The 20436-nt window shown below is 61.7% G+C and overlaps 2 protein-coding genes across 19 annotated transcripts in view; one reads left to right on the top strand and one right to left on the bottom strand.

The window, feature by feature from the left end:
* TSNARE1 (t-SNARE domain containing 1) overlaps positions 1–10736 on the bottom strand; it is a 127647-nt gene extending 116911 nt beyond the window's left edge. For 5 of the 18 annotated variants that reach the window (XR_002343046.1, XM_021088799.1, XM_021088796.1 and 2 more), the window contains exon 1: positions 10611–10715. The gene's annotated coding sequence lies outside the window, so the exon portion shown is untranslated. Of the gene's footprint in view, positions 1–10610 lie in introns of all 18 variants that reach the window. The other 13 variants (XR_002343045.1, XR_002343044.1, XM_021088794.1 and 10 more) reach the window with 9 other exon arrangements.
* Positions 1–20436, top strand: part of LOC110260402 (collagen alpha-2(I) chain-like) — a 40136-nt gene that overhangs the window by 6530 nt on the left and 13170 nt on the right. Inside the window, exons 4-10 of the mRNA XM_021090362.1 lie at positions 10509–11011; positions 11131–11482; positions 11690–11850; positions 12150–12256; positions 14469–14522; positions 14979–15156; positions 15810–15947. Coding sequence (XP_020946021.1) covers positions 10509–11011; positions 11131–11482; positions 11690–11850; positions 12150–12256; positions 14469–14522; positions 14979–15156; positions 15810–15947 — 1493 coding nt within the window. The remainder of the gene's footprint in view (positions 1–10508; positions 11012–11130; positions 11483–11689; positions 11851–12149; positions 12257–14468; positions 14523–14978; positions 15157–15809; positions 15948–20436) is intronic.

Below are 20436 nucleotides of genomic sequence, written 5' to 3'. Positions count from 1 at the left end.
AATGCATTAAGAATCAAGAAAAAAGGATAACGAATTTAATAAACAGTATCCACAAGGTGAACCTTTGAAGAAAAATAAAAACAACACAACGGAAATGACGACCTAAGGCAACCAGGGCACAAAAGGGAGAAAGCAAGAGGAAAAGAACCCCGGAAGCCAAAAATTTAAGAGACCAGCGAGAGATAATTGCACTCAAGTCCATATGAATAAATGTGACAACCTGGATGAAATGCAATTTTCTAGGAAAATATAATTTACAAAACTGACTCCCAAAAGAGAAACATTTTAAAGGACTTTCTTCCTCGAGATTAAAAAAAAAACTACAACAAAATAAAAAGGGTTTAAAAGTACCAGCGCCCAGGAGTTTCACAAACGCTGCCACCCCTTGAAAGACAAGTAATTCAAGGCTCTTCAGCTACCGGAGAGAAGGCATCAGACAGAAGGGGGCTAAGCTATTTTCATGAAGCAAGTGCCACACTGGTATCAAAATCGTCTTTAAAAAGAAGCCCACGCGAGAGTTCCTAGGATGGCTCGGCAGGATGAGGCCCCGACCGGCATCCGTGAGGATCCGGGTTTGAGCCCTGGCCTCCCGCGGCGGGTCAAGAATCCGGGGTTGCCACACGCTGCTGCACAGGTCACAGATGCGGCTCGGATCTGGCGTCGCTGTGGCTGTGGCGTAGACCAGCAGCTGCAGCTCCGATTCAACCCCTGGCCTGGGAACCTCCATACGCCGCGGGTGCAGCCCTAAAAAGACAAGAAAAAGCCCACACACCAAAAAGAAAAGGCGAGGCCGCGCTGCCTCAGGACCCACAGCTCCGACGCTCAAGCAAAGAGCCCGAGGGGCCCACGGCGGCCCCGCAGCCCGCGGTCACGACGGCACGCTGGGCACCGCATCGCCGCCACTGAACGGACAGGCGACACTCTAGGGGGCAAAGCCACATGATGATCCTACAGGCGATTTTTTTTTTTTTTTTTTTTTGGCTGGGGCATGTGAAAGTTCCTGGGCCAGGAATCCTCTCCGAGCGGCAGCTGCCCCCGACACCCCAGCTGCGGCAACGCCGATCCTCGGCCCACTGTGCGGGGCCAGGGATCGAACCCTCTCCTCAGCAGGGACCTGGGCCACCACAGAGACAATGCTGCATCTTTAACCCACTGTGGTGGGAACTCCTAGAAAAGGAACTGACCAAATTCAACAATGATTTTGTTTGTTTTTTTTTTGTTTGTTTGTTTGTTTGTTTTTGCTGCAATTGCAGCAGGTGGAAGTTCCTGGGCCAGGGATGGACCGTGCGTTACGGCTGCAACCTGCACCAAAGCCAGATCCTCAGCCCGCTGTGCCACGTGAGAACGTCCAACAGGGACTCTTGATTTTTAAGAATTTGTAAGAATGAGACACTCAATTCAACGGACAGGACGATGGGCAAGGCTCTTCCTTGACATGCAGAAGGCGCCAAGCTCATTCCACAGCAACATCTGCCCAACGGGGACGCCCCAGAGTCCCTGAGGAGGTGCCCGGCACAGTCGCGCCTGCTGCCCACTGCCCTGAAGGGTTATACAACTAAGCAACAGGAGGAAGCCAGAACAGAAAAGCCAGCACGGAGAAGGCTAACTCCCAGGATGCGCAGCCGCCGCAACTGGATACCCGGAGAACGCAGGGGACAAAGTGACCAAGAAATGCAGAGTATTCACACACGGGTGTCCAAACAGGATGACGCAGAAGAAGAGACCCCTGGCAGGAACGCTAAAAAGGAGGAAACGCCTCCAAATAAAGAAAACCTGAAAACACTGCAGGACACCTGCGCATTGGGAAGAGGAAGCCCGTTAGGAAGATCCCATGGCATCACGACATCATTCTTCCTAAGTTCCTTTAACCCAATGCCAACCCCACACCAGTAAGGATGTGGAAAAACCGAAGCCCTGTAAAGCGACAGTGGGAATGCCAATGGCACAGCCCACGGAAGACAATATGACGCTTCCTCCAAAACTACAGATAAAACTACTAAAGACAAAAAAGGTGTTCCCGTCGCGGCGCAGTGGTGAACGAATCCGACTAGGAACCATGAGGCTGCGGGTTTGATCCCTGGCCTTGCTCAGTGGGTGAAGGATCCAGCGTTGCCGTGAGCTGTGGTGTAGGTCACAGACTCGGCTCCGATCTGGCACTGCTGTGGCTGGGGTGTAGGTCGGCGCCTGTAGCTCCGATTGGACCCCTAGCCTGGGAACCTCCATATACCGCAGACGCAGCCCTAAAAAGACCAAAAATACAAAAACCTACCATGCCATCCAGCAATCCCACCTCTGAGCATTTAAAACTAAGACCTCGAAGAGCCACCTCCCCCGCCCACAGTCACTGCAGCGTGACTCACAGGAGCGGAGACACAGAGAGAAGCGAGGGCCGGCGTGCAGAGGGATGGGACGGATGTGGCTCCCGGTGTGAAGGAGTATCCCTCAGCCCTGAACAGGAGGAAAACCTGCAGCCTAGGCGCCAGCACGGATGGACCTTGAGGACACCGTGTCAGTGAAATGAGCAGTCACAGGACGAGCACCGCAAGACTCCATCAATACGAGGGACAGAAAACAGAAAGCGGGCCAGTTCAGGCAGCCAGGGTGGGACACGGCTGGCCGGGTGGGGCCCAGGCAATGAGGGGCCGCTGACCCACCGGCAGAAACCCTGGTCAGCAGCACACAGCACCCCTGCCACCCACGAAGGCCGTCCGTCCCGCCACGTCTGCCTCTCACGACAAACGCATTACTTTAAAGTCTAAGTACAGGAGCCCCTCAGTGGCTTAAGGATTAAGGTGTCACTGCGAGGGCACAGGTTCAATCCCTGGACCAGGAACATCCACATGCAGTGGGCGTGGCCAACAAACAAAACAAAAATCTAGGTACAAATGGCAATTTAGAGCATGACTAAGCTGGAACCTAAAACCAGTAGCAATAACTTGGATCAGACCTGCTGGTACGACATCTGGAAAAAAGTACGATCAAACCCACAGCGCACACATGCGCCAGGATAAAAGACAAGTGAACAAAAACTTTAAAAGGAAATCCAGGAAAACAAGGAAAAACACAGCATTTCTTTTTCAACTTGAAGAAGGAAGCCTCTGTTCACTAGGACTCAAAATCCAAAGGCCACACGTGAAAGTTGACAGACTCCACGGCAGGAAAGCTGCCACGTGACAAAACTGCCAGGACAAGGGAAGGCGGCAGCGAGTGCCCTCAACTCGGCTGCCACTCAAAGAGCTGCTGGCCACGATCTACGCGAAATCCCATCGCAGCTCCTAAAACATGAACAAAGCCAAGGAACAGAAGGCTCACAGAGAGAACACAAATGGCTCTGTGACATATAAAATGATGCCAACTCATTCAGAATAAAGGACAAGATGCAGACGCGTCCCGAGGGAGGGCCCGGGGAGGGGCGCCCGTGCGGATCCCTCTGCAGGACCTGCAGCGTGGGTCTAAGGAGGAGAGGGTGTCTTCGGATCCAGCCCTGGCACCCAGAGCACACCTCCTACAAACACACCCCAAAAGACACACGAACGGGCCCCTGGTTCTGCAGCAGGCGAGGATGGAAAAAATCCGTGTTTCCACCGACGGAAGGCGATTCAATCGATTCTGATACAGCCATGCCTGAGACATCCTACAGGTGTCAACAAGAAAAAGAAAAGCTCTCTGCACAGACGCAGAAACACCCCCAGGACGTTTGGGGGGAAAAACAAAAACCAAGGGGCAGAAGAAATCTGTTATGATAGGACTTGCGACAGAAAAGAGAAAAACAGGACTCCGCGATGAAAAGAAACACACTCCAGATGCACCTGACAACCTTGGGGACTCTTGGGGGATTCGCCAAATGAAAAGAGCCAGTCCCCGGGGCTCTGTGATTCTGCGTGCCTAACTGTCTAGAAACGGCATGAGAAAGGACAGGCGGGGGCTGCCCGGGAGCTCAGCGGAGCAGGCAAGGGCAGAAGCAGCCCATAGTCTGACGGCACCCATGGTGGTACCCAGATGTGACGCCGCTCCAGTCCTGCAAGATGCCACGTTTGGGGAAACCAGTCAAGGTTCACCGGAGGCTCGGAATTACTTCCTACAGGTGCACGTGTCTCAAAAAATAAAGTTTACTAACCTTTCAAAAAGGCACTGCACAGTCTCCATGCCCGAGGGCACCAGGTGGACAGAGCACAGGACATATGCAACCTGCTCTGGTTTCCCAAGCCCCGCCTCCTGAAATGCTGGAACCAAAAGGGACGTGAGCCACCGCAGGGCCCAACCTCTCTGAGCACAAGGGGGTCGCAGAGGAAAGGGGGAGTCCGGGCAGGAAAGGCGGGCTTCCAAAGGCACGAAGCTGCCCAAGGCTTAAGGTGCGGGCACCCGCGGGACACTCTTACCACAGCAAGACCTACCCCATGCCACCGGGACTCCCGCCCATCCACTCACATCTGTGGCTGCACCTGCTGCTGGACATCACGCCTGCCCAGCTGGCCCTCCTAGCCCATGAGACAGAACCCTCAGGCTGCCTGTGCCCCCACACACTGGCCTCCAGCCCCGCCCACGGGTGGGCAGCGGCACATGCCACCAGGCAGAAGGAGGCAGGGCAAGGCTGACCCCTACGGCAGCAAGCACCTCTGGGCTCTGCCTCCCCGTATGTAAAACAGGGCTGGACCAGCTACAAAACCAATTCCTCACACACAACAGTCCTCAGAAGGTCCATGTGAGCAGAGCTGCAGGCAGCAGGGGTGACTAGGCCCCTCCAGTTCCAGGAGCCCCGCAAACACTGGTCCAGCAGCTCTCCCCAGCCCAGGGTGCGGCAGCAGCGTGCAAAGCCCAGACCTAGGGCCGAACGTGCCAGGTCCTACTCCCAGCCGCCCTGCGCTCTGTGGCCTTGGCAAAACGGCCTCAGGAGGAAAGGACGGTCCCACTTCCCTGCTCTGATGAGCAGCACCAACACCCCCACACCCTCCACTTGGCGCCACGGCCACCCCACGTGCCACCCACCTGCAGGGCCCCAGAAGACTCCGTCTCCACGCAACCAAGCCCCCAGCAGCTGTAACCCGCTCTCTGCAAACTGCCACTTCCCTTCTGCTCTAAGGAGTCAGGGCACACATGCAAAGCACCTGCTCACAGCCGGCCCCCCACCCCTATTTGGGCCCCTCACCTGGAGATGCCCGGGACCCCAGCACACCCTATGCCCAGAAGATAGGGCTACAGGCTGATAAAAAGCTCTTTCCAATAGCTGTGCTTGCTAACACGAGCATTTAGTAAGCACCTACGGTGTGCTCTTCCTGTGCTGGGGCCACAAAGACAGAAAAGACAGGGCCCTAGAAGACTACACGGGACCCTGAACGCCAAGCAAACGACCACAAGGCCACGAGGCTGCCATCCCTCCGCAGCCCCTGCCCACCCTGGGCCAAGCCCCTGAGGACAGGGCACGCTTCCACGGCAGCAGGGACCTGAGCCTCGACCCGTCAGGGGAGGTCGCCCTTGGAGCCTGTGCGTTCCAGCCAGAGGGGCAGCGGAGCCGACCCCGGACAGCAGGCCTGGACAGCCGGGGAGCGAGCCCAGCAGGCTGACTAGAGGCTGCAAAGAGTTCAGGTCAAACCGCGAGGGCTGTGACGGTCAAGTGTGCAAGCGGCCGGTGCTGCAGACGGCTGCCGGGCAGAGGCCGGCCCGAGACACGCCAGCGGGGCCCCGGGACACCGAGAGCGGGTCCAGGGGGTCCAGGCGGGAGCTCGGGACCCGGAAGACACAGGGCGGCCTCCCAGGCCCGCCGCCCGCACTCCCGAGCGCCCGGTGGGGCGAGGCAGCAGGGGAAGGAGGTCATGCCCCAGGCGGGCATCCAGCTCCTTGTTAGCACCGCTGCTAAAAGCCTGAGCCAGAGGGGCGGCCGAGGCCAGGAAGGAGGCCGTGGCGCTGTGATCTTTCAATGGGGGAGAGACTGGTTCCGGGCGGCTGCTTGGCAAGAACGGACAAGGGCTCCGGGAGGCGGGCAGCCGGAGGCGGCGGGGCGGGAGGCGGGGCTGCACTGGCGCCGACCCTGAGCAGAGCCCCGGTGACCCTGCCGGGGCCCCTGCCGTGCCGGGCCTGCCCCCATCTCCCCCGACGACACCCCACTCTCCTCCCCATCACCCGCACCCCAGCATCCAGCCTCTGAGCCGGGGCAGCGACGTCTGCGGCCCTCAGACCCCACCCAAGGTCTGGCTCAGGCAACAGGACACACAGACGTGGACACACAGGCGGCCGGGCACGGCATCTGGTCCCAAAGCCCTAAAACTGCGTGCCAAGACGACTGGACGCCTTCCCCAGGTCTGGGACAGGATCCACGGCCAACGGCGAGCTCCCTCCGCCCCTCTTCCGGACACGCGGCAACAGGGAAGCAAGCGGCAGCCCGGCCCCCAGCCGAGTCCTCCCAGGCTCCCCCGGGACCCCAGCTCGTGGTGCAGAGGAGTCGGGGTCGAGGCCCACGACCGTAATCTCACAGCGATGGTCTCCCGCTCCCAGGGCACCTGCCAGTGCGGAAGCATCTTCCTCCCAGAAGCAGCAGAGCAGGAAGGGGTGGAGGGAGGCAGCAGAGGGCTGGGTGCGGCCGAGAGCCAGAGCCCTGGGTTCAGATCCTGGCCGGTCACTTACGGGCCTGTGACCCCAAAGAAGCCCTGAGCTGCAGAATACAAGGAACGAGTAGGTGCTGGCAGATTCTAAGGTGCCATAAACAGTGGCGACCGTCAGGGTGACGATACAAAGACGGTGACAAGGGTCAGTTCTCCTCTTCCCGCTCATTCCCCGCAAAAGCAGGCCGGGGTGAGCCCTCGGGGAAGGGGTTGCTCAGACGAAGGGAGACCACACCCCCTCCCAGGCTCCCTCTGGCTCCCACAGGAGCAGTATCTCCAAAAGGCCCAGAGGAGGCAGGATGAGAAAGGGCTGCGCTCAGGGGCGTGCTGATGAGGGACCGGGTCAGGACCCCACAGCTAAGACACGTCAACGCCGTGTCCGTGAGACCTCGCCGTCCCCCCCAGGACGCTGACACAGGCAGGGCTGGGTCCCCGTCCTTGCCTCGGGGCAGTCACCTGCAGAACACACGACACTCTTGCAGCCACCCAGTTAAGGAAAACAATAAAGGGCTAACGAGCAGGAGCGCCAAGCTGGGGACCCACGGGCCGAACGGCCGCCCGGCCTGCTCTCCGGTGTCCACCTCGGGGAGGGCTGGCCACCCCAGTCCCCAGAAAGGCCCCGCTCGCCCCAACCAGCAACCACTGTGCAAGAGGGCTATAGCACTGCTGCCACTACTGTGGACCCGGCCACACGACACCAAGCCCAGGGACTGCCAACAGCCTGGACTCAGGGCAGTCAGTGGCCCCTCCAGACACAGCCCGAGTGTGACCAGCCCAAACCTCAGACCCCTGGTCCCTGTTCCCCACAGCCCTGTCACCAGGCCTCTCTTCACGCGACCCTTGGCCCTTCCCGGCTCAGCACCAAACCCAGGCCTCAACTTGCCTCCCTAGACCCGCAGCGGCCTGGCCCCGGTCAGACCCGCCTGCCAGGGGCCAGCCTCCTCAGCTCTGCCGCTGCCTGGAACGCCACCTTCCCACACTCCCAGACGACCGCTCAGCTCAGGCCCCGCCGGCACCCAAGCCCCCCCACCCGTAGCCACACACGGTAGGAGCGCCCTCCAAGCCCCATCACTGACCGCTCACAGCGCAAGGCGAGCCCCGAGTGCACCTGGACGAGGCCAGGGAGGCCCAGGGCGCAGCTCCATCTTCCCGCCAGCATCCCGGGCCTCTTCAAGACCCGGCCGGAGGATATCCACACGGCTGCTCTGCTTCTCCAACAGCAGCCCTGACCGCAGAGGCCACGGGTCCCCACCGCCAACCTGTCCTGCTTGCCTGTGAGGCTCCTGCAGGCTTCCCCCTGCCCCGCTGAGGTCCTGGCAGCGCCCACCCAGCCCAGGGGACGGGCTCCAGGCAGTGGTCCAGCTTAAAGCCAGACATGGAAGCTTCCTCCCTTCACTTCAACCCCTTCTGGACCTCAGCAGGCCTCTGACCGACAGGGACAGTCCCTCTGCTGGGACAAGGCCGGGCGGAAAGCCTGCACTGGCTTCTGAGGACAGCCATGGACTGCAGGCCGCACTGGGAACCGAGGCCCCCGGAGGCATCCACGGCCCCGTGGGCTCCACAGGCATCTGAGTGGCACCTGGGCGCCTGGCCTGGCCCAGTGAGGGGGTCCTGGCTGCCCCACCAGAACTCGGCCCAGACAGCTCCCCCCATGAAAGGTTAGGTTGGCTCCACAAGCAGTGCCAACAGGAGGTGTGGTTCATGTCACATGTGTCACAACCCCTGTCACTTCAACAGCCTCTGGGCACCAGGGGTTCGAGCCTGAGCCACCGCTGGGCACTCAGACGGGGCAGGGGGACAGCTGCAGCGTCTGTCGAGGACTCTCAGTTTAGGGCGTGGGGGGGCCTTCTCTCTGCCCCAAGTTCCTCACACAAAAAATAGAAATAACGACCCCCCCGCCACCAGCCCCGTGCAGGCAAAGGGGGCCAGGACGTCAAAGTAAGGGATGGAAGCAAACACAAGATCGAGCTGAACACGGGTGGTGACGTCCCTGCAGCGGCAGGACAGGCCCCTTCACACCGACCCTGCTCCCCCCCCACCCTTTAGCCTTGGGTCACCCACCCGCCCCACCCACCCACCACGGAGCCAGCAAACACCAAAGAGCCAGGCAGCGCTGGGCGTCCTGGCAGAAAACAGGTGAACCTGGGAGGCGGCTGACCTTCACAGCCCGGCCAGTCCATCGTCACCGACAACGCCCAGATGACACCTCAAAGAACAGAGAGAATGACAGCGGGACGGAGCCAGCCGGGTTAACGGCCACTTGCCGCAAAAACCACAACCAAAACAACGCAGTAGCCACAGATCCGCCTGTGCACCCTAAAATAGTCTGAGCCCTGGCCACTGGTTCCTGCCTCCCCACACCAGTCAGAGCCACGAACCCTTTGGTAACACAAGAAGGACCACGTGCTGCGTGTGCCCCGGGCATAAACGCGTGTGTCTTGACCTGGGACGCCGGGGACAGGAAAGCTTCCAAAGACTTGTTGGGGGTTCAAGGCATTCCCAGCGGAAGGCACCGGCGTTCCCGTGCTGGTGACAGAAGACACGGGAGGCGCAGAAATAAGGCCTTGCGCTCAGCTGGGGCACCCGGAGCACGGTGCAGGAGGTGGCTGGGGCGGGAGCAGGAACCAGATCCAGGCCTTCACTCTGCAGGAAGGGACTCAGGGCTCCTGTCTGCCTAGAGCCCCCAAACCCCCGGAGGGCAGTGCCTGGGCCTAGGCCCCCACTCAGGGCCTGCGGAGGAGCGCCAGAGGGGACGGTGGCCTGGGTACAATCAGGCCAACAGGAGGAGAGGAATATGCAGGTGGCCCAGGAAGCTCCACCTCCTCCAGGAAGTCTTCTCGGACTGCCAGTCTCCCTTAGTCGCTAGGGTCACAACGGGGCTCCTGGGCCGGCACTTGCTGCCCTGGCTTTCTACTGAGGACCTGCAGTGTATGAGGTTGAGCCACACAAAAGTACCATGTTAATAGCCCCAAACGCTCCAGTACCGACAAGACTTTATCTTTGTTTCTCCCTGAGGATAGAGGGGCTATAGTGAAGAAAACTCCCAACCCTTGTCTCAGGAGGACCAAAAATAAAGCAGAAAACAGGCAAACAAGTGGCAGCAACAGGACACGAAGTGACGGGCAAGAAAAGAGAAGGAACCTGAAACAGGGCAGTACTAGGCGAGGATGGTGGGGAAAGTGAGGCAAGCCCCCTGGGAGGAGAGAGAGCTGCCTTCCCACCAGGAGCCAAGACAACGACAGGAGGGGGGCAGGTGAGGACGGCAGGTGAGAAAGCAAGAGGAGCCAGGTGTGACCCGAGGGAGCAGACCCAGCTACGCCAGCTGCCCGACCCACACAGCCGGGACCGCAATGTACCACGTGTGTGCGCCACGCGCGGCTAGCAGCCGCCGGGCACACAGAGCCCCCAGGGCAAGGGAGAGGTGAAACGTGAGTCTCCCAACAGCAGCCCCCTGGGAGGCTCCGGCGGGAGCAGCACAGCTCAGGGTCAGCTGGAAGCTGGAAGGACGGGAGCCCACCCCACCCACCCCACCCACCCCGCCCCTTCGGTGCCCAAGGGGGACGTTTTAAGCCGAACGTGGAGGAAGAGCAGGAAGGCAGGACAGGGAGGCGCGTGGGGCCGGCTCTCCCTTGAGGGCTGCCTCCCCCCCGCTGGTGATGAGGACCATCCCTGGCGCCCATCTGCTGGGCACAGCGACCTCAGGGCGAGCTGCGGGGAGACCCGCCGCGGGTGCCCTCTGTGGGTCCCCAAAGCGGGGCTCCCCGACTGCCCCGCCCCTCCTGCGGAGCCCCGCCCCCGAAACCCTAGGCCACACCCCCCAAGGCAGGCCCGCCCCACCCGGAGGCCCGCCCCGCCCCGCCCCCGGCCCGCGCAGGCCCGGCGCACCCTCTCCGACCCCGGCCCCGACCCCAGGCGCCCGTGGCCCGGGGCCGCGCGCCCTCCTGGCCGAGTCCGCTTCGTCTAGCCGGCCCGCCCCCGCCGGCCCAGCCCCGCCGCGCGCCGCCGCCGCCTCACCTGGGCCTGGGCGGCTCGCGGGCGCGCTCGGTGCGCTCTCGGCGGGAGGGGCGGCACGGGGGGCGGAGCCTGCACCCAAACATCACGTGACGCTCCTCCCGCGCTGGCGAGCGCTGCGAAGCAACCCGCCGCCGGTCCCGTCGGCCCCGGCGCCTCGCGCCAGCCAATGGCCGCCGAGCCGCGGACGCGCCGGGGTCGACGTGCGCCCTGGGACTACAAGTCCCATAGTGCCCCGCGGGGGCGGGGGAAACGGCCTGGGACGGCGGCCGGCGGGGACACACAGCCCTCTCCCCGCGGGCGCTTCAGCAGGCTCCCTGGGCCGCGGCCCGCAGGACCCCTTAGGACGCACGGTCCTGGCCGCCCGGGCTGGCCCGAGCCGCTCCGGCCGCCTCGCCGGGCCCGTGAGATGGCCGGCCCACTCTCACCCCGAGCCTCAGTCTTCCTCTCTGTGGAACGGGGCGACTTGGAAGGTGAAGGCTGAGTGCGCGGGGCGGACGGGATCTCACGGCCCGGGAGGCAGAGCCGGGGCGGCGCACTGCCCGTGCGGGGCCCGGGCGGCCGGAGCAAGGACGCGGGAGGCCTGGGCGCTAGCGGCCCGGACACGGGGCCCGAGGGCGGCCGAGCGCTACCAGAAGAGGCGGTGCCCAGCGGACCCCACGCGGTGCTCCGCGCCCGCAGGCGCGTAGGCCGGGTCAGCCCCGCACTCCACAGCTTTGGCACCGAGGGGCGTCCGCCCGAGGGCCCAGTGGTCGGGCCGTGCCCCACCCTCAGCGGGGGCGGAGTGCGAACGACCCCTTCTCCAGGACGACCGCCCTCAGACTCTGCTTGCCACGTACACAGCGGGTGGACGGGTGCCCCTGGCTGCGGACCAGGTGGGTTAGCACCCGGAGAAGCGGGAGAGACGGCCGCCTCCACAAGGACCTTCTCCTGGAAGAGCCGGGAGCCCGACAGGCGAGGGTAGGAAGAACGCTGAAGAGACCCCCAGAGGAAGAGCCGACGGAAGGAGCTGCTGCAGCCCCCACAGGGCATCCGTCTGTTCCACTGCCCTGCACCCTCCTGAGTGCCTGCCGGGTCTTCAGAAGGAGCCTCCATGCAGCGCCTACTAAAGCCGACCCCCAAAATGCTGGCTCTGACCGGGGAAGCCTATGGGCTTCTGCGTGGTTGTGCTGGGGTCTCCCGGTCTGCAGTGAGTGTCACGCCCTATGCCCTGCTTGCCCATGCCCTGCACTCTGGCGCCCAGGTCAGCTTCTCTAGGAGACCAGCCTGACCCTTCCCAGCTCCACCCAGAGAGAGCAGTTAACGCTTCCACTCTGCCCCCCAGCCATCATTGCCCTGGCTCCTAACAGCTCCCCTCTCCCCGCTCAAATCCGGTGAGCAGGTCAACACTGCTGCCGGGTCCCTGTTTGTCCCTACCTCCAGGACCTGTTTTGTTCGAGGCAGCCAGGAAGTGCTGGCCCCAGGGGACAACAGCAGAAAGCAGTCTTCAGGCTCAGAAGGGACTGATGCAGCAGCCTAGCCCTCTGCCTTCTCTCGTCCCAGCCTGGCAAGTGGGCAGGGTCCCAGGGAGAGCAGCCGTTTGGGGGCAAGGGCACAGGCACCAAGCTGAGGACTGGTGGCAGCTGCGCTGGGGAGACTCCACTGCACCTGTACCCCAGACTCTGTCATCACTGGGGAAACAAAAGCCCCCGCTCCCTCCACACAGCTGCTGCCTCCAGAGGGGCTAAGAACCCCGTGCACCCTTGTGACCTGCCCACCATGCGGCCCACTCCTTGAGGGCAGGCCCACGTGTTTGTTTGCACCTGGGTCCTCAGCGGGACACCCTGCACCTGGTGTAGCCTCGGGGAGAAGTGACAAGTCAGTGGGCACACAAGCTGCGCTCACGGGGGCTGAGTGTCCACTCCGTGTCCCCACGTGGCCTGGTCTGTTCTAAGACCAAACGGACGCCTGCGCAGCTGTGTGATTCGGGCCTTCTCAGGGGGTGTTCTCCAGACGGGGCGCTGGCGGAGACAGTGGGTGCTGTGAGCCTGCCGGAGCACGGGCAGGAAGGGCAGGGTGGGAGTGTGGCATTCTGCTGTCTCGTCACCTGTTCAGGGGGCCGTCACAGGAGAACGTGTGCTGTGCAGGGGCTGGCACAGGCCCAGCACCCAGCAGGGGTCTGATGGAGAGGAGAACCTCACTCCCGGCTGTTCCCAGCCTGTCTCTTCACAGCCCCAGGCTCTTAGAAAACCGACTCTACCATGAGACTTGTAACAGCCTCCCAAGGTATTTAACACCAAGCAAGAGTGGCAAAAAAAAAAAAAAAAGTACAAGAAAATCCACGACAGGAGCATTTGAGTGTTTCTTTGCTAATTGCATCCTCAGTGAAAGAGGAGGTCGCCGCCCCTCCTGGGACGCGGCTGAGCCTGCTTGTCCTCCATCCCCGAGGGAGGAGGCCTCTCCGCGCCCCAAGGAGCCCGTCTGGCTGTTCCACACCCACCACCCAGCCTTGCCACCTGGCACAGCGTCCCCTCTCTGCTTGCCAAATCTTATCTCATCCTGTTTGCCACGTTTTTTCATTCAGCAATCTTACTTCTACGCAACATGCCGGCCCTGGGGGCGCCATACAGTTAGATTTGGTTGCTAATGACAAAATCCCAATACGGATGATTCAAACCAAAAAAAAGATCACTGTTCACTTTTATTCAAGTCCAAGTAGGCCATCGGGCTGGGAGGGCAGGACCTTGGACTCCTTTAGTATGCGTGCTCCTCTCATCCCCAAATGAGCCTCCTGCCTCATGGTGCAAGGCGGCTGCGTACGTGCCAGCCATCACATCTGCTTTCCAGCCAGCAGGAAGGCCAACTTGGAAAGGCACACTGGCAGGCTCTCAACCCCAAAGCCACCCTGTTCAGGTCATTTTCTAGATATTGCACAGCCCATGTCTGCTTATAGCACCACCCCCCTTGGCCAGGACTGGGTCCCTTGGGTACAGACAGTTGCAAGAGAGGTTCCTCCCGACAACTGTGTTCGCAGCAGCCGTCTGGGAAGGATGGGGCGCCCCTAGCGATCTCTGCATCAAGACAGCCTTGTCACCACGCTTGCCATCTAGCAGGCAGGCTGCACGTCATACAGATGCACCCTGGGAATGGGCGGAGGCTGTGCAGGAGCAGACCGGGGCATGCGGGGCCCAGAGGGGCTCGGGGCCAGGGAAGGCTCAAGGCGTAGCATTTCCAGGAGGTCAGTTGGGCGCGTCTGGCAGGCAGGCCAGGGGCTGTGGCCATCCGTGTGGCACCATCACACCCTCCTCTGTGAACGTTTCATGGCCTCAGAGCCTCTGCCGCTCAGACCAGCTCTTCTCCCTCAGCCTCAGGCGGGGAACCTGGTCCTGGCTGGAGGGACCCGCAAGCCCACAAGGGGTCTCGGTTGTGCAGGGACCCAGCCCTGTCCCTGATGTCCAGGCAGGGCTCTGCCTCCCCGTTGCACCACAGCCCCCTTGGGGCTGTCAGCGTGTAGTGACCCTAAGATCCTCCATCCTCCCTTTAGGGTGCATAGCACACGGTCTGGCCTGATCATGTGGGCTCCGGGTGCGCACCGTTTGGCAGTACAGCTGCACCGGAGTGAGACCGGACCCTGGCCCCAGGGCCGGCCTCTGGCTCCTCGCTGGCCGCCTGGGCAGCTGCCGTTTCACATGGGGGTGCGTGGCCACAGGATTAGTGGGAAGACAGACATTGGAAGAGCCACCGGGGGCCAGGGGGACCGACCTGGGCTTGCTGGCCCTTCTTTACCCTGGACACAGCCGCAGTCCCCGGCGTGGGAGGCCCCATGGCCCGCCCCAGACCCGGGAGCCAGCAGTGAGGCACCCCTGGTTCTGGCTTCCCCAGAAGGGAAGGGGCCCAGCCGAGGGGCTCCCTCCACGGAGTGACCGAGTTTGAGAGGTGAGGACAAAGGTTGGGCTATGGGAGGTGGACTGAAGAAGAGGCCCCCTGTCTGCGGGCCCCAGGCCTATAGCTGAGCCCCAGGCTGCACTTGGGGGTTTGGGGAAGGGGGGGTGCTTCCCCCGGCGCCGTTTCCCAGGGGATCGGGGAGCAGGGCGAGGAGCTGGCCAGTGGGTGAGAAGGAGCGGGGAGGACAGAGAGGGCAGCAGAGGGCCCCCCACGCATGCACGGATCCGGCTCAGCCCAGGCGGGAGGTGAGCACTGGGCCTGCACCTTGGGCCCATCTGGGGGGAGCACGGTGAGTTCTCTCGGGGTCCGAGGACTCCCCACACGGGACCTGCCACCCCCTTGATTTCCTCCGAGGGGCCCTGTGCACACGGCACCTTGTTCTTTTTCTATCGGGTCTCTGGCGACAGACAGACACCTTCTCCCCCACGGTCCCACTTCTGCCTCCAGCAGGGCCGCCACTCGCCCCGGCCTCCCAGCAGCTCTGCAGTGCCAGCCTGGCTCTACCCCCAGCCAGCGCAAGCCGGCCCGTCAGACACCTGCCCCAAGCCTCGGTTTCCTCGGGGCTGCGCTGCAGTGTGGACCACGGTGTCCCCCCTCCCCCCCGCAGAGTCGACATGAGGCTCCTGTGGGCCAACGCCACGAGGGCTTTAGGCCCTTAGCCTGGGCCTGGCCCCCTGGAGACCCTGGGCACTTGGGAACGTGTGGCCTGTCCCGTTTGTCCTTGATCTCTTGAGGGGGTGTGAGCACCAGGGCTGAGATGGTGTGGAGGCTGCCCTCGGGGTGTCTCAAAGACGCAGAGCGACAGGCCCCAAGGGTCACCTGCTGAGCTGAGGTCTGCTGTTAGAACATTTGTGAGGAACCAGTGCGTTCCTCCCGGGCTGTTGGAAAGGTTTCCCAGAGAAGGGGCGGTTGGATTGGGTGCTGAAGGATGCGTAGGAGTTTGCCAGGCAGGAACAGTATGAATCTAATACGGCTGCTGAAGAAAGTCGCCACATCTACCTCCTGCATTGGTTTCTGCGGCCCAAACCCCTCTTCCAATCGGAACATGTGGGGATTTGCCCAGGCTCCCCCCTCCCCGCCTCCCCTCCCTGCGCACATTCACACAAACAGGCCGACACACTCATATGCACTCACACAGATTCTCACACTCGCAGAGGCAACGACTGACTTCGGTGTCTCCCCACCCCCACCCGCTGTGCGCAGGGAACCGGGCAACGGATGCTAATGAGCAGCGGAGAGAAGAGCATTTTGCGAAATCACAACCCTTTGTGCTTCCAGGGCCCCTCCCTGAGCGTCGCCGGGCCTCACGACAGCGCCACGTGTGGGCGGAAAGCACCCGCCGGCCCCACTTCCCCGGCTGTTGATGGAGTAGGAGGCTCTTCGAGGTGTCGAGATGGGGCGCACGCAGCCCCGGAGGTGGGGGGGGGGGAAGGGAGTGCCCCTGTCCTGCCCGGCTAACGTCCTGGTCTGATTTGAGGCCGCGAAGCATCCCTCTGAGGCCCTTCCCGAGCCACCATCACGCCAAGCACCCTGTGCAGCCTTCCAGGCTCTCCAGACGCCGCCCCAAGCCCAGGGCCACCAACTCTCCAGGTCCATCCTCTTGCCTGTGCCCAGCCAGGCCCCTCTGCCTGGGAGGTGACACCTCCGATCCTCGAGTGCCCCTCCAAGCGCCCCAGCCCTGGCTCACCTTTCCCACGGCACTGATCACACAGTCTGCCCCACAGCCCCCCAACCCCGGCAAACTGAGAGTTCCCTGTCTTCAGGGAGCTCCCAGGGCCGCCTGGCAGTGCTGGTTGCTGGCTTGAGTTATCCCGATGTTGACCGTGTGGCAGACCACGTGGGCATCTCCCGTTTCCATCAAGGTGTGTGATTAATAAGGTGTGATTCCGAAGACCAGCTGAGTGGGGGTCCGGCAGGGTCCCCCATGAAATGGGAGGGCGTGGGGGAGGGGCTGCACACAGCGTTGGGCTCCAGGCCGAGCTCCGGGCAGAGGCACCAGGATAAGCGGCCCTGCAGGGCCCACCAGGCCGGGCGTGGAGGTCAGGGGGGTGAGGGGAGGACCAAGGCCCCAGCGCGACCTTGACTCTCCGTGTCCGAAGCCATATCGGGATGTCCAGACATAACTTTCCCATCTGGAAAAAGAGGGCGCTGGCCTCCACCCCACTTCTCAACTGGGGGTGCCATAGCCTTGGGGGGGCAGGGCAGTGTCTCTGGGCTGGAGGCAGCACGCCTGTCGGTTTTCTCATTTTAGGGGCCCCCTCCCTCCCACCTTCCTTCAGGTTTTGCCCCCAGACCCCTCCTCCATCCGGGGGAGGACCTGCCTCCGGAGGAGGGGCTGCCTGGAGGCGAGGGTGTGGGAGGAGCCTCCTGGAGCCGTGGCCCCGCCTTCGCCCCCAGGAGCCCCTTGTGTTGAGCACGGGAGGGCCGGCCTTCCATGCCAGCCAGCCAGCTCCCAACTCTCCACCCACCCGCCTCTCTGTCTAGCCCCCACCCTCCGTCCGGCCGCGTCCACCCACCCACCCACTCATGCACCCCCTTCACAGACACTCACAGAGGGTCTTCACCGACCCTCAGGGGCAGCAGGGGCTGAAACCAGCCGAGCTCCTGCCCCTTGCGGGCGTGGGGGGCGGGGAGATGACCTCATTCAACCTCCCGCGGGTCGCACCCCCACCTCTCTAACGGGAGAACAGATGCAGAGACTTCAGGTAGGAAAATACCCGACTGACCGGGCATCGCAGCCAAGAAGGAAGAAGGGAGGTGGGGTCTGTGCCCGGGCCGAGCTGAGGGTGAGCCGCACCTCCCCCGAGGCCTCGAGTGTCTGTCCCTCTGCCCCGGGTCCCGGGCCAAGCAGGTGGGCAGGCCGGGGGCGGGAGGCGCTGGGCACGCGGACTGTGTTTGGTGATCACGGCTGTATTCACAGGGCTGGATGGAGATAAAAATAAAGTGAGGGGGCGTCGCAGGAGCGCGGCGCAGTCCCGCCCGCCAGGAGTCAGGGCCTTGGGGTGATGGGGGGGCAGCCACGTGCGGACCGGCTGTGGATGTCCGTGGAGCCAAGCGCCGGCACAGAGTGGGGTCCGCATAACCGCTGCCCCACTGTGCCTCCTACCCAGGCCTCCCTGCAGCCAAGGACTCTGCCTGGGGATGTCCAGGAAGGGCGGGCTCGGACCGGGACCAGGCTCGGGGCTCCGTGGGTGCTCAGGGTTGCGTCTCAGCCTGACCTGGAGGCGAGAGGCCTCCAGCAGTCCCGGAGCCCCAGGCAGGAGGAGCGATCCGGTCCCCTCTGGAAACCCAGGTGGATTGGAAGGCGTCCCCATGGGCATGCCTGGGTCTGGACCCTGGGAGTGCCTCCCAAGCCGCTGAGGCAGCTCTGCGGAGGCGGGTGCCCTGCGGCCCCGCCCTGCCCCAGGCCCCACCCCCATCCTCGGGGGCCACTTCCTCCCCAGTGACCTCCCTGTCATGCACTTTTGCTTTGAGCTCAGCGGCTGGAAGTCAGTCTGTGAAGAGCAGCTTCCCTGTGCTGGCTGCCTCATCTCAACTGAGAATCACACCCCAGCCCTCTCCCTGGGTCTGCGGGGAGAGAAAGGCGATCAGAGTGTGCTCAGGGCGGCTGCCCTCTGCCAGGACTCGGTGATGGGACCTCGGCTGTTGACCACCACCTCCCACCCCCGAGCCAGGACTGAGACGGGATCCCCCTGGTGACGGCCGCCCCCGTCCTGAGTCAGGCGGCGGAGGGGTGCAGCACGCAGGGGACTGCGCCCTCTAACCGACAGCCCCGGGCGGCTTTAGGCCAAACTGCCGTCTGGTTCCCCATGCCAGATGTGGCCACTGTCTGGCCTCGCACGGCTGTCCCTGCCACACAGGGTGCCACCTCACATCCCTCTGACCATCACTGTGCGGTCACCCACACTCGGCCCCAGCGCGGCCCCGTCCACCCCACCCTGGGGAGGCCCCGCCGGCTCTCAGTCCTGGGGGCTCTGTTCTTCCCCTAATGGATGCTTGGCTTTTCCAGCCCTCTGAGGACAGAAAAGGGCGAGAAGCTTTGGAACAGACGCCTCTCGGCGCAAAGGGCCAGCATCCTGAGAGAGGATACGGGCTTTTCTTCAGAGGAGAGGAGAGAGGTTCCCTCTTGGTGCAAGGACAGTCCAAGAGCCTTTGGGAGGTCAGATGAAGGCACCTCATCCCACCCGCCCTTCCTGAACTCAGGATGACTCAGGAGACTCAGGCCTCGTGGTCAGTGATGGCTTAGATAGAACAAGGAAGCCCAAGCCTTGCCTGCCCCATATGTGACCTGGTTAGCTTCACCCTGGCCTTCTGCATGTGAGGCAATACTTGACTTGGTGGGTCAAGCCTAGACCCTCCATAGTGGCCCAGATAGGGGAGCCTATGACTCCTCTGTGTTGAAAAGACAGACAATTAAATGGGGGAACCCCACCCCCTTTGGCTTTGTCCTCCCTTTTGGAGACAGGTGGGTGCCCTGGCGGTTGAGGCCGAGGGGAGGGCAGTTTTGTGTTCAAAGTACCTGGAGGTCTGGTTCTAGGCAGGATGGAGCAGGCACCCCCTCACTGAGTGCGGCTATAAGGGCTGGACAGAGCCCACAGAGCAGCATGCGAGGACTCTGACAAGTAAAGGTTACAGGAGCCTGGAAAGAAGACCACACACTGAAGCACCCTCAACTCCCTGGCAAGTTTCCCCTCTTGCCTCATGTCCTCCAGCTTGGATGGAGGGCAGCCTGGAGTCTGGGATGGGCATCCGTGCCACCAGAGAGAAGCAAGAGAAAATCCCTCTAGTTCTGGCTCAGAGCAGAGGACCCTAACACTGAGAGAGTGTGGGAGGGACACCCCATTTATTTTCCTTTTCTCTGCTGTCCCACGCCCTGCCCTCCATCAGTCCTCGCAGTGACTGGCTTGGCAGCAGCAACAGCCATGGGCCCACGGGCATTCCACCTGCTAAGACAGGAGTGATGAAAGGCTCTCTAATCGGAAGCTGTGCTCTCAAGAAGGCCAGGTAGACCCGCGTTTTCTTCTCTCTCATGCTGTCCTCACTCCACTTGGTCCTGGCTATGGAAAGTACCCCTTGGTACTTGGTACCTGACAAGTGCCCTTTGATAGTTTCCACTTGGGAAGCACACTGCAGAGGGTTCTAACGAAAACCCCACCCTTTGGCCGGAAGGCCAAAGCAAGGCATCCCAGGAAACAGAAAGTTTGGAGAGGACATGGAGAGGGGGCTTCGGAAAGTGACGCCTTATGTGTTTATGATTGTAGAGGATCAACCCCAAACTAAGTGGCAGGGACCCTAAACAGTGTGCCAAAAATTCTGAGAAATCAGCTACAGGGTAGATACATCCAGTCTCAGAATGCCCACTGGAATGCTCACACAGGACGGATCTGAAGAGCACTGGAAGCTTTTGACCTTGGCCCTGACCAAGGAATCACAACCCCTGAAGACCGATCAGAACCTGCCACCTGGACCAGCTGGGTTGATAGCCTGCTAAAACCTAAGTATCTACATCTCCATAGGACTTAGAGCACATCCAGAGCTTTATAAAATAATGTTCAACATTTCTAGGATGCAATCCAAAATGACTTGGCATGTGAAGAAACAGGAAAATCACAACTTGCATTTTGCATGAACAAAACAGTAAACAGAAGCCAACTTGAGATATCGCAGATGTTAGGATGATCAAACAAAGACCTAAAAAGCAGCCGTTATAAAAATGTTCCAACAAGTAAGGGCGAATACTCTTGAAATAAACAGAAATATAGAAAGCCTCAGCAAAAACAAAGAAGACATCAAGAAAAATCAAGTAGAAACCAGACAACTGAAAAACATGTAACCAGAAGAAAAACACTCGGGGTATGAGTTCAATAGCAAAACGAAGATGACAGAGAAAGCCAGTGAACGTGAA

This window comes from Sus scrofa, chromosome 4, assembly GCF_000003025.6.
Source record: "Sus scrofa isolate TJ Tabasco breed Duroc chromosome 4, Sscrofa11.1, whole genome shotgun sequence".
Taxonomy (NCBI): domain Eukaryota; kingdom Metazoa; phylum Chordata; class Mammalia; order Artiodactyla; family Suidae; genus Sus; species Sus scrofa.
This window is presented reverse-complemented; position numbering and strand designations above follow the sequence as displayed.